General features: G+C 41.7%; 2 protein-coding genes across 2 annotated transcripts; both read left to right on the forward strand.

Moving 5' to 3' along the window:
- The first annotated feature begins 1,831 nt into the window (after positions 1 to 1,831).
- On the forward strand, positions 1,832 to 3,760 carry LOC129777765 (uncharacterized). Its single transcript, XM_055784242.1, has 2 exons — positions 1,832 to 1,920; positions 1,988 to 3,760. The coding sequence occupies exon 2, from the start codon at positions 1,997 to 1,999 to the stop codon at positions 3,590 to 3,592; it is 1,596 nt and encodes a 531-aa protein (XP_055640217.1). The 5' UTR covers positions 1,832 to 1,920; positions 1,988 to 1,996; the 3' UTR covers positions 3,593 to 3,760.
- Positions 3,761 to 7,960: 4,200 nt separating this feature from the next.
- On the forward strand, positions 7,961 to 11,894 carry LOC129774656 (uncharacterized). Its single transcript, XM_055778476.1, has 3 exons — positions 7,961 to 8,111; positions 8,162 to 8,554; positions 11,352 to 11,894. Exons 2-3 carry the CDS (start codon positions 8,198 to 8,200, stop codon positions 11,874 to 11,876), a joined length of 882 nt encoding a protein of 293 aa, XP_055634451.1. The 5' UTR covers positions 7,961 to 8,111; positions 8,162 to 8,197; the 3' UTR covers positions 11,877 to 11,894.
- Positions 11,895 to 12,960: the final 1,066 nt, after the last annotated feature.

The following is a 12,960-nucleotide window of genomic DNA, read 5'->3' on the forward strand; positions in this document are numbered from 1 at the left end:
ATAGAGGAACAGAGAGCGAAGTCGGAAGTTTTAAGTGATTTTCGACATGCGGTAACTTCGTGAAAAATCAACGCCTATCGATGGGAATGTGCATCGAACTCATTAAGACGAAAGTTACGAATCGTTCATTCTAAGAGTCGCGTATGATTTTATACTTCTGGTACGATTTGCGATTAAATGCTTCTGTAATTTACTCCAAACTTTGAAAAATAGGATAGAAAAAACGGCTGAACATATCAATATGAAACGTTCACGGATGTTTAGGAAATACACTAAACAAAAAAATTGCCTGCAAACATTAGAAATTACTGCGGTATTTGCAGAATTACAGTAGATTTTGTAAAGCACTATATAAATCCTGTTTTTGGCACTTTTTTGAAATCAATGCAAAAAATTTAAATATTTTTTTTCGTCAAAGTAACAAATTACCCTTGTGCAGAATTTATTGGAGTTTTCAAAAATGCCTTTCGATTTGCGGTGTGATGGTTGTTTATTGAATTATTCTTCATCAAAGACGAAGGGGTAATTTTTCATTCAAACTAAAATATCTCTGTGTGGGGAGGTCCTACAGGAACGCACTTGGAACCAAATAAAAGCTGATTGATATGGTTATTTGGATTGGCTGTAGAGTTGGTTAGCAAAAAATTGTGTTAGTCCAAAAAATTCTTAAAAAAAACAAAGAAAAATCGATTTTTCATTTCTTCCCGATATTGTTGCCCACTACACTTACACACACCAATATAAAAATATGTACGTATAATATATGGGGTATCTGCCATAAAAATGAAACACAAATTTCTACATTACTCGAGAATTATTCAAGCAAACGGAACCAAATTTGGCATGTACAGATTTTAGGATGCAATAAATGTTTTTACGGGGGTTAGATACTCCTCCCCTTTCTCTTAGGGGGGGCTGCCATACACATGACACACAAATTTCTACATTACTCGAGAATTAATCAAGCAAATGAAACCAAAATAGGCATATGGAGATTTTAGGGTACAATAAATGTTTCTATGGTGATTAGACACTCCACCCCTTCTCTAAGGGGAGGCTGCCATACAAATGAAACACAAATTTCTACATTACTCGAGAATTGATTAAGCAAATGCAACCAAATTAGGCATATGGAGGTTTAAGGGTACAAAAAATGTTTCTATGGTGGTTAGATACTCCTCCCCCTTCTCTTAGGGGGGGCTGCCATACAAATGAAAAACAAATTTGTGCATAACTCGAAAACTAATCAAGCAAATGGAGCCAAATTTGGCATGTGAAGATTTTAGGGGGCACGAATCGTTTCTATGGGGAATGGACACTCCGTCCTCTTCTCTAAGGGAAGAAGAGGGGAGGGGTGTGTCTTTATTCTATCATATTTTCTGTATCAAACATTTATTCCATGTAACGGAGAAACATGTTATTTGCAAGTGGTTGAAAAATCTTAAACGAGAATTGTGTCTGAAAGTAATCTGATATTATAATGATGAGTTTTGGTAGAAGTACTAGGAATTTTTTTTAAGTAAAAGTTAAATTCAACAGGGTCGATTAGAGGATCAATCAAAAAACAGTTCTGCGATTGGACTCATGATCTTGCGCTTAGTTAGAAAACGTGAATGTGTGAAGGTATTGATAACGAAAAACAAATTTTGGGCGAGACGAAGTTTGCCGGGTCAGCTAGTGAAATATAGAAAAACAGATAGGTGACGGTCACTTCTCCGTTTTTTGTCCGCCTGCAATGCCACAGTGCGAGCGCGTCCCCTTTTCAAACAGGAATAAACGCTGGAGCATCGCGCAAGCAAAAACGCTATGTGGTGAAATAGCCTTCATTGCATGGGATTCAAAAGTTGAAACATTACCACCACATGCTGTGGTTTGTTATGCTTCCTACGCAAAACATATGAAGCAGCGTATTTCTAGCAGGTAAATATTTTATGTACCTAAACGAGCTATCATATTTAACCTTTTTCCTGCAATCATTTCATAAAAGTGTTCCGAGATGGACTGGAGTCAACTCACACCTGATCTGCTGTTTCTTGTGTTGAAATTGCTGAAACCGAGGGAGAGGCTGACTTGCTCGCTGGTGTGTCGCACCTGGTACGATGCGATTTCTATGTATCCGATCCTGCTGAATGACTACGTGGTGAAGATAAACCCCAGAAGCGCAAGGGAAGTGCAGCGTCTTATAGGCGCGAGTAAACGCCAATTCAGACAGCTTTACGTTGAGCTGGAAGCAAACGATTACAGTGTGGGGGAGTGTGTAACGGAAGCGGTTCACCGAGTCGACATCCAATTCCTGTGGCTGATTGGAGAACCAGAACACGTGAAGTTTTTCATGGAATCACAAACCACCATGTTCGCTTCGCTGACCGAACTGAGGCTGGAGTTCTCGGCGAATACCTCCTGGGAGGTGTACGCGTCGCTTAATGTGTTCCTGGAGAATCTGAAAGAATTTCACTACCTGCAGATTTATGGCCCCAACCCGGAGCAGGTGATATTTAATTTGATTGCCCCCAAGTTAGAGAAAGCTTACATACTGCTGGATTCGTTGGCGAACGAGGAGATCGCTTACTGGGAGGATCCCCTAATTGAGCTTCGGGAATGCACACAACTAAAATCGCTGTATGTGGATTTGAAAGGATCCATGTGGGATAACTTTTTCGACGTTGAGCGAGTTCACCTGGAACGATTGGTGCTCCGAAGAGCTATCGATGAGATTGACACTCGGGACTGGAACCGACTGTTCATTAACATGCCAAATCTTCGCTATGTTGAGTTTATTTGCTCCACCAATGCCATGCTGACCAGTTTGAGGCGCTACTGTAACAAAATACAGTCGCTACAAATAACGGGATTCAACTTTTACGACGGAAACTTTGCAAGCTGCTTGAGTATGCCCACACTCGAACAAGTTCACTTGGATGGATGGATGAACGGTGGAATTTTTACCGGGGAAACTATGCTCCAGTTGAACAACCTGAAGGAACTGACGTGGAAGTACGCGGAATTAACCGCTGCTATGGGAAGCTTTCGACTGGTAACACCGGCTCTCAAAAGCGTCACGCTTCGCGGTTGCGATTACCGGAAGTTCCTGTTGCACGTAGAGGGTAACCGCTTGGAGTCAATCGATTTGGATTGCTATGACGACCAGTGGCAAGAAATACCCAGCTTTTTCGCCTGCTTAGACAACCTCCAGCAGCTGACTCTGAACACAAACACCAAGGCACTGAGGCTGGTGCAAACGATCGGACCACTTGCACAGCTCAAACGTTTGGAGGTGTTTTGCTATACGGAACGAAACGAAAACGAATGCAACGCTCTGTTCGCGGGCTTGTGCGCCATCTGTCCCCAACTCGAGTGGTTCTCGCTGGTGAAGGAGAACCTGGGTGAGCTCATCCTGAGCTGTGAATGTTTGCTGGAATTGAAGCAAATGAGGGCGCTGAAATATCTGACGCTGCGATATATAACCATTCGTGACGCCAAACATGAGATTCGTATAGATAATTTGATCCACCTAGAGGTGTCGAGTTGTGTGCTGTCTGGTAGTGGAGAATCATTCCCCATCGTGTCGGCGAATGTAGGAAATGTTTTGTAACGGAAATTGCGGTCGGAGACGTGATTGAATGTTAATTGAACAGGCGCCGCAGTACAAAGAAAAGTTTTAGAATGCAAAATAACTTGATTTCGTTTCATATATTTTTTCATCACATAGCGTTAGTTTTTTTTATATTTATATGAAATAAATTATGTGATATTTAATAAACTGTCCAATGCGTTGTTATTGACTCTATTTCCAACAATTCCAGACACGTAATGTAATGAACCTGCAGTAAAAAATGGATATCTCAAACCCTTGAAAGCCCAAGTATCCTATACCGGAAGCTAATAGTCTTATGATGACGATGACATAGTTTCGTAGCGATTTTTTGAATATCTCAAATTCCAACAGTTCAATGAGATGCATTCTGACAAATACAGTCAGTCCCAAAATTGAATATACACATGCTACATGACGATACTCCATTTATTTGGTACAACATATTTTGAATACATTTCTTTTTTTGATGCATACTAATAACACACACTTATAACTAAGTATGTGCAAGAAAATTTCGCGAATAGTTTTTTGCTAATTGTTTTTTTTCACAAAATTGAAAACAAGCTCTATTCTAAGCATCGCAATATTGAGTGTACACCTTAAATTTCTCCAAACAAATTAACCATTTTAGTAAGAATTAAGTGCGATTCACATACGACATCAACGTCACGTACCGTAACGAAAATTATTCTCCCATGCCATTCTTGTGAAAACATTCAAATACACCGGCGTCGTCACGATCAGTCAACCAACGTTTATCGGTGACGACCAGCAACAGTCGTTGGAAAGAATAGTTGACGGTGTTGTTGAGAGACAATTTTGTGTTGATTTGGTGGCTGTCATTAGATTTCGAAGTCCGTTTTTTCGTTTTCAAACGAACATTTGCTCATGTATTTTGATTATTTCTAGTCTATCGTCTGAGTTATTTTTTTTTATGTAATTTTATGACGAGATATTAAGCGTGAGTATTTGGAACTAAATGGATAATTTTATCCCTGCATTTATCGAAAAAAACGCTGAATCCGAAACGTTTTTGCTATAACTCAACAAGTCTTGTTCAAAAACTTGAGTTGAGTTGAGTTGAGTTAAGTCGTTGCTATTTACCGGCACAATGCGTTCGTCACAGAAGAAAATTTGCCAGTTGCTAAAATGAATCCTAATATCGTGCATTCTCTCAGCAAGTATTTCCGCATTTGAAACATCTGAATACCATAAGACACGACCGCTTTGGACGTACGCAATCCTTTTTTTTTAATTTGTTGGTTTATCACTTCGGATATTTTTTGCGAATATGTCAAAATTTCGTAAATAACTCTTTAGTAAAAAGTTCCGGGGTTTAAAGGGTGTGTCACATCAAATTGCAACACGGAAAAAACGCTGTAGAAATTCGCCCAGTAGACCGATCCTTTTGAAAATTTTAGACAGTAAAATAAAAACTATTAAACAACTTTTGGCATTTTCTTTTTATTCATACTTCGAGCCCAAGCCCGTATGCTCGCACCTTCCTCTTTACCCCGTCCATAAGTTTCTGTACAACGTCTGGTTGTAGTTTTTTTTGAACAGAAATCCATTTTCTCTTGAAGTCCGCCTCCGATTTGACAACTTTTGGGTTCTTCCGGAGGGCCTGCTTCACAATCGCCCAATATTTCTCTATTGGGCGAAGCTCCGGCGCGTTGGGCGGGTTAATTTTCTTTGGCACGAAGGTAACCCCGTTGGCTTCGTACTACTCCAACACGTCCTTTGAATAGTGGCACGAAGCGAGATCCGGCCAGAAGATGGTCGGGCCCTCGTGCTGCTTCAATAGTGGTAGTAAGCGCTTCTGTAGGCACTCCTTAAGGTAAACCTGCCCGTTTACCGTGCCGGTCATCACGAAGGGGGCGCTCCGCTTTCCGCAAGAGCAGATCGCTTGCCACACCATGTACTTTTTGGCAAACTTGTACAGTTTCTGCTTGCGAATCTCCTCCGGAACGCTGAATTTGTCCTCTGCGGAGAAGAACCACAGGCCCGGCAGCTGACGAAAGTCCGCTTTGACGTAGGTTTCGTCGTCCATTACCAGGCAATGCGGCTTCGTCAGCATTTCGGTGTACAGCTTCCGGGCTCGCGTCTTCTCCACCATGTTTTGCCTTTCGTCGCGGTTAGGAGTATGTACGCAGGCCCTCCCGCTGCTTGGTCCGCTGGACGAATGATCTTGACAAATTCAGCTTATTGGCGACATCCCGGACCGAACTTCTCGGATCACGTCTAAACTGCTTAACTACGCGCTTGTGATCTTTTTCACTGACGGAGCATCCATTTTTGCCGTTCTTCTCCTTCCGGTCGATGGTTAGGTTCTCGAAGTATCGTTTTAGTACTCTGCTGACCGTGGATTGGACGATTCCCAGCATCTTACCGATGTCTCGATGTGACAACTCCGGATTCTCGAAATAAGTGCACAGGATTAATTCACGACGCTCTTTTTCGTTCGACGACATTTTTCCAAATTTACAAAAAAATTACAGTAAAGCATGGCCAACGTGATCTATACACTCTTATCTGATTATAAGCGAAAGCTGAAGATATAATTCCTAAAAATTAAATTTCTACAGCGTTTTTTCCGTGATGCAATTTGATGTGACACACCCTTTAATGGCTTGTGTGGTTTCGTAGAATCATTTCGAGAAGCAACGATTCTTTCTTGGTCATGTGTCACAATTTGTTTCTTTATATAAATGCACGCATTACACTGAGTATTTAACGAAAGGCATCTTCCGTGCATCGCCGTTCAACTAGTATCAAACACGCGTCCAGCAGATGCATTTCGCGAATCACTCTTTTCTATGTCGCTTTTTATTCGCTTCCTCGTCCAAGAGCAAAACAATAATAACTAATTGTGTCCTAGAATATTTCGGCATCTTAAAAAAAGGTTATTCCACATGTATCACTAAATAAAATTTCCTAGATTCTTCTGCTAAGTCGCCATACCTTTGGAGGAGTCTCGTAACACACCAATGATGAATGAATGATGCATTTTGATCCGTCTAATGGACGGGACTCTCAAGATAATCAGTTTGCAACGTAGGAACACTAGGAAGGTTAAATCATAGGATCATTGAACATGGTTTTGGCGTTTATGCTTACTCCCAGCTGGCAGTTTATTTAAGCGTGTTCAGTTAACAGGTAAAATAACTGTCCACCGGCAACTGCTTGGCAACGCTACGATGATTTCCTTCGGGGCTGCAACCATGCCGGAACCTCCTTGCTCACCTTCAGAAACCAGCACAAGAAAATGTGCAGCTCTGCTGATTATCGCCCGGTTCGTAGCCGAATCAAAGAATCTATACGCCTTCCGCTCTTCTGAGTAGCCCATGAAGATTAACTCTCTAGCTTTGTAGTTAAGCTTCCGCCGTTTCTCCATCCCCACTTGTCGAATGGAATTTTGTGAAACCTGCTGCAAATATGTTTTTCCCATCGGCCAGGCTTGTTGTCGGACTTACTTCCTTCAGAATCGATGTGTTGTTGGTTTTGTGTGCCATAATCGAAGACCGCCCGAAGCCGAGCGTGACTACCTTTTGATAAGATGGCGGACTATGTGCCGAATGCCTAGCCCACGCTACACATACAGCGTCGCCGTCACCGTCCCGTCAACTATTCTATTGGGCTTATTTTGCTGACGTCAAAGTTGCCGGTGATTGTGTATGTGAATGCTACCATACGATTTCCATGGGAGAATAATTGACATTTCATTCCTTTACGTTGACTTCACGGTGCCGTTGTATCTGTAGCGCGCTTATACCGTCCGCTTTTACGCCGATGAGCCCATATAACATTTTGGGAGCAATCTAATATAACCGCATAAGAAGACACTAACTTTAATGTTTTTGTTCCTCTTAAAATGTTACTTAATCCCAATTATTTCAATATTTAACATCTGTATTCAGCATCAAATTTTTTCAACTTCCGAAATGAGTCAATCTAAATAGCATATTATATGAAATAAAATCATTTCGGGACAAACAAAGCCCAAAAAAAGTCGCTTCAATTACTTTGTCATAGCTGAGATTTGACCATATGCGAAGAGATTTATTTTCATCAAACATGCTCCTCTATCATCTCCTGACAGTGTTTGGACCAGCTATTCAACACCCTGTATAGGGACGAGTAAATTGATAAAGCGGAAAAGCACCTGCAAGTGATGTAAAAGGTGGCGATTTAAAATAATATCATTCAAAAACGCTGCATTAACTTCCACACATCAAAAAAGGGGAAACTATTCAAAACAAACAACCGAGGCACTCATAAACAGGGGTAGTAATTTCTATCAGTGTATGAACAGCTGAAGCGATTTATGTCTGATGCTCGACATATATTCTCGAAGAAAAATGACAGCAAATGTAAACATCGTTTATAGAGACGTCCGACAGAAATCGTAAAAATTGATTATTCGCCTTTCTGTTATGAGAACAAAATAGAAAGGAAGTGATTTAAACCAGCGCAAATAATGATTGTGTCTCTTGAATCCTCGGAAATCTAGCTCTGGGTAAACACGGATTAGTTGAAGTATTCACAAATTTAAAATTACCTCCTCAGATATCGCAGAAGATTGGCGAGAAGTATCACATCAATATGGCCGACAGACTCGATAAAAAAGAGTGGATGAGGGCCGAAATTGAAAAACTGATACGTATGTACAAAGCCACGCCCGAACTGTGGGATTGTACAAGTAAATACTATAAGGACAGAACGAGGCGAACCAATGCCCTGAGGGAGATGGCACACGAACTCAGAACCAATGTAGATGAGGTTCAGAGGAAAATTCACAATCTGAGAAATCAATTTAACACTGAATTTAAGAAAACCGGAACCGCAAAATCCGGTCCAAATAGCGATGAACGGTATGTATCGAGATGGCCGTATTATAATTCGCTGAGGTTTCTCCAGATCAAACCCATCAGCAAACCGGCGAGAGAGAATTCATCCGTGGTAAGTGATAAAACTGGTTTATTTTTTCATATATATCTCTCCAATTCAAATTGTTTTGTGTCAATATAATTAGTCGGTAGTAGCGAGGAATATTTCCTGAAATAAATTTGCAGAGATTGCAAATTTCGTTCAAAGAATTCCCCACATTTTCATTGAGAGGCATCTGCGATGGGAAGTTATTGCTCTTAAGCTTAGAATTTACGGAATTAAATTATTTCTTCGGACATGATTTCACTTCAGTTTCAACCTTTCTATTATACTCTTCGTGTGCACTTTTGATGGCAAAATTTAATAGGAGTACCGGTATGTTTCTTCGTTTTTTTTTTTAAATTAATGCTTTAATCTGCAAAAATGGTTACAAACTAAATATTCAAAGTATTGCCCATCCAGTGGCGTTGGCTGGGGGCGGGGGGCGGACCGGCCCGGGTGCACGATTTTAGGGGGTGCAGAATGAACAGAATTTATATGAAGAAATTGGAAAAATATGATTTTTGACGGGGGGGTGGGGGCGCAAATCGATTCTTCCGCCCCGGATGCAACGCAGACTTTTCACTGGGTGCAAATGTTCCTACTTTTCTGGCGGAAGGGAGGTGCAAATCAACTCTTCCGCCCCGGCTGCAAAAGCTTCATTCGACGCCACTGTGCCCATTGCTAGTCACAGCTTTTTCCCATCTTTCTGGCAATTCACGGATCCCTTTGCGGAAATAATCGACCGGTTTGTCGGTTAACCACAAATCGATCCAATTTTTGACTTCATCAAAATTGGAGAAGTGCTGGAGTTACATTGCGCATTTCGAAGCGAGTGATTTTTGTCCGTTTCGACCACTTTGAGACTTAGCTTTGTTTACGAACCCAAAAATTTTACATTTCTCTACGAGACAAATTTTGCTCTGAACCTAGTACACTGAAAATATTAACTTGAAAAAAAATACATAATACTAAAATCAATTCGATTAGAGTTCGAATTTTCTCGAAACGAGATACTCGTTTCGAAATGCGCAATGCCACCCTTAGTCAACCAGGCCATGTTGCATCGATCAAAAAAAGGTAGTAATCGGACAGAGTAATGTCTGGAGCACACGACGGGTTAGATATGACCTCCCATTTCAGCGTTTCCAAGTATGTTTTAACCGGTTTCGCGATATGCGGCCGAGCATTGTCGTGCTGCAAAATAACTTCATCGTGTCTTGGCTCGTATTGTGGCAGTTTTTCCTTCAGTGCACGGCTCAAACGCATCAATTGTCGGTAGAGGTCCTCCGTAATGGTTTCATTCGGTTTTAGCAGCACATAGTACACCACACTCAGCTGGTCCCACTAAATAGGAAGCATAACCCTCTGGCCGTGAATATTCTGCGCGGCCGTCGATGTTGATGCATGGCCGGAGTATCCATACGTTGTCCGACGTTTAGGATTTTCGTAATGGACCCACTTTTCATCGCCAGTAACAATTCAATGCAAAAACCCCTTTTTTCCGTTGGAGCAGTTGTGCATAAAAAAACGGAGTTCGACGTTTCGTGGCTTCAATTCATATGGCACTCAATGTCCTTTATTTCGGATCATTCCCATTGCTTTTAATCGATCGGATATGGTTTGCTGAGCTACTCCAAGTGTATCTGCAAGTTCTTGTGACGGATCTTGATCGAGTGAAGCCTCCAATTCTTCATCTTCTAATTTTTTTGGCGGTCCGGAACGTTCTTCGTCTTTCAAGTCAAAATTACCACTTTTAAACCGTGCAAACCACGTCTGACACGTCCGCTCAGTTGGATCATGGTCACACTCTCGTTGGTACGAAATTCGACATATACGATGTGGCAATTTCACTTCTTGTTCTAGTCTTTCTGTTATTCGATTTGCCGCCTGAAAAAAAATATTCACACGTCTTTTTATATGCATGTTCAGGTGAGAAATACACAGAAGAAAAAAAAAGTGGATGAATTTCTTCGATATTTGCTGGGCTTTTCTCGCGATTGAAGTTTTAACAATATATCAAGATTTCAGTCGCAATCTGTTGAAAAGGTTCGCGAAGACTAATTCTACTTACTTTACTATTTTGAATTTTTTGACTGCTAATTCACTCTAATGGACGCATCAGTGCCGTTGAAGATTTTGCGAACTATACAATTTTGATGCTGCTTCCCTGTGCGTTCATATTGGACAGGAATGATCGACGTGATTTGAAGCCAAGGCATCAATGCGTGAAATTCTCAGTTCTTCTTGTACTTCCAGGAAAATTTCACGCAAACGGTTTGTGTCTGTTGGTAGACCTTCAGCTGCGAGCATTGCAGATGCGCTAGTTCTCGTGATTCCACGAAAACAAACAGCAGTTGTTTGGTCGTGAAAGAAGGAAAGACATTTCTTCACTGCGTCCTTTGTTTGAAAGTCCGGTAGACGTGCCTTCAAAAAGCGCCTGTCGCCGGCTGCAGATTACTCCGTAAGTCTTACTATAGGAGGGCGCATTGGGTCCAGGAAAGGAGAGCCTTCTTCATGTGCCGAATTCGGTTCCACAAGTGTTGGCGGAATGAAATTTGCATTTGACGTTGATTGAATACTGTTGTTACGTATCTGGTTTTCTGCTCGGTACCCAGAGGCCAACAATTGGATGTCCGGTGTTTGATGCTGGACCAGCAAACTGTACTTTTGCTGAGGCCAGCAGATCCTCATCCGATTTCCCGGCGCGTCTGTGTTGGTTTTTGTTATTCGCCTTGTTGCGAATGTGCTGTGATGTGTTACATTCAAAAATGACATTAGCTTCGTACACCTATCTGTTAAATTAACAAATTTTCACCTATTTTTGCAGGATGGCGAAATCGAGAATGACGACTCTGCACACTCAGGTACGCAACTATCGCCTGCAAAACCTAGGGCCCATATTAGTGCTTTCACAACAAGGCCTCCGAAACGGTTCAAAAAACAAAATCCACTAACAAAGCAGAATGAGCTGTTGACGCTGGGTTGCAATTTTCTGTCGAATCTGAAAAACGAAAGCAAACACGAAGACGACTATTACCTGAACATGGCGAAGGTATGGGCTAGGAAACTGAAGGAAATAGAACCTACCCAGCGGCTTTACGCTGAGAAGGCAATCAACGATATGTTGTTCGATGCCCAGATAAGGACACTGCAGGCAGGCTCGGAAAGGACGGCTCCCGATGATTCGAGTCCGGTTAGCCCGTATGATAATTTTGATCACACACAAAATGAAGACACCCACCACGGGCATGATGATGAACCGGTAAGAGAAGCAGAACTGGAGGAAGCGGAAACAGATATCAAACCTATCATGATTAATTCCGACGATGCTGATAATTCGGTAGATTTGTAGCGAACATGCTAGGATACGGGTTAGAAATGAGTTATCAAGATCGAACGAAAAATAGATCAAAATACAATTCATAAGCTTTAAAATTATGTAATACTCTGCGATGTAGCTTTAGTTTTAAGTTTTATTCTGTAGCGGGAAGTGCAAATAAAGAAATATTGTTTCAACTAGACTGAAATCTTAATTCATCATTAACATGCATCAAAATTATGCTGGTCAAATTTGATTGTTCCACCCTTTACTCACCGGAATAGACTCCTCTCGATTACTATCTGTTTTTATCGATGGAACATACTTTTGGTTTGATTTGTTTCTATAAATGAACAGTTTTTTGGTGTGGTATTCGCAAATAGCTTAAATGGGAAAAATATGACTAGCGATTCATGGCTGCAGTTATCCAATTCACGACCGCAGCGATTCTTGCCAAATCCTGCTCCACCTGGTCCAACCATCTAGCTCGCTGGACTCCTCTTCTTCTTGTTCCTACAGATTCGGTGCGAACACCATCTTTGTAGGGCTGCTGTCCTGCAATCTTGCAACATGCCCTGTCCTTCGCACTTGTCCAGCCTTGGCGACTTTCTGGATTCTAGGTTCACCGTAGAGTTGCGTCAGTTCGTGGTTCATTCTCCTTCTTCATACTTCGTTTTCCTTTCCACCGTAGATATATCTGAGCACTCGGCGTTCAAAACACCAAGTGCTTGTGAGTCCTCTTCAAGCATCGTGCTTCGCGCCCATAAAGGACAACCGGTCGAATTAGGGATTTGTACATGGTATATTTCGTACGGGGTCGGAGTTTGTTGAATCTTACGGATTTGCGGAGCCCACAGTAGGCGCGACTTCCGTTGGCTATGCGTCTTCGAATTTCACGGTTGTTGTTGTTGTCAGTTGTTATCAACGAGCCAAGGTAGACAAATTCCTCTACCACCTCGAGCTCGTCGCCGTCGAACATGTATTTTGTCTTAGATTTATTGATCACAAGCCCAATCAGCCCTGCTTCGTGTTTCAGTCGGGTGTACAAGTCGGCTACAGTCGCATGTGTTCTGGTATTTGTCGCGAATTGAACAATTTACCTTCAGTTAGAGATTCA

Source organism: Toxorhynchites rutilus, chromosome 1 (assembly GCF_029784135.1).
Source record: "Toxorhynchites rutilus septentrionalis strain SRP chromosome 1, ASM2978413v1, whole genome shotgun sequence".
NCBI lineage: Eukaryota > Metazoa > Arthropoda > Insecta > Diptera > Culicidae > Toxorhynchites > Toxorhynchites rutilus.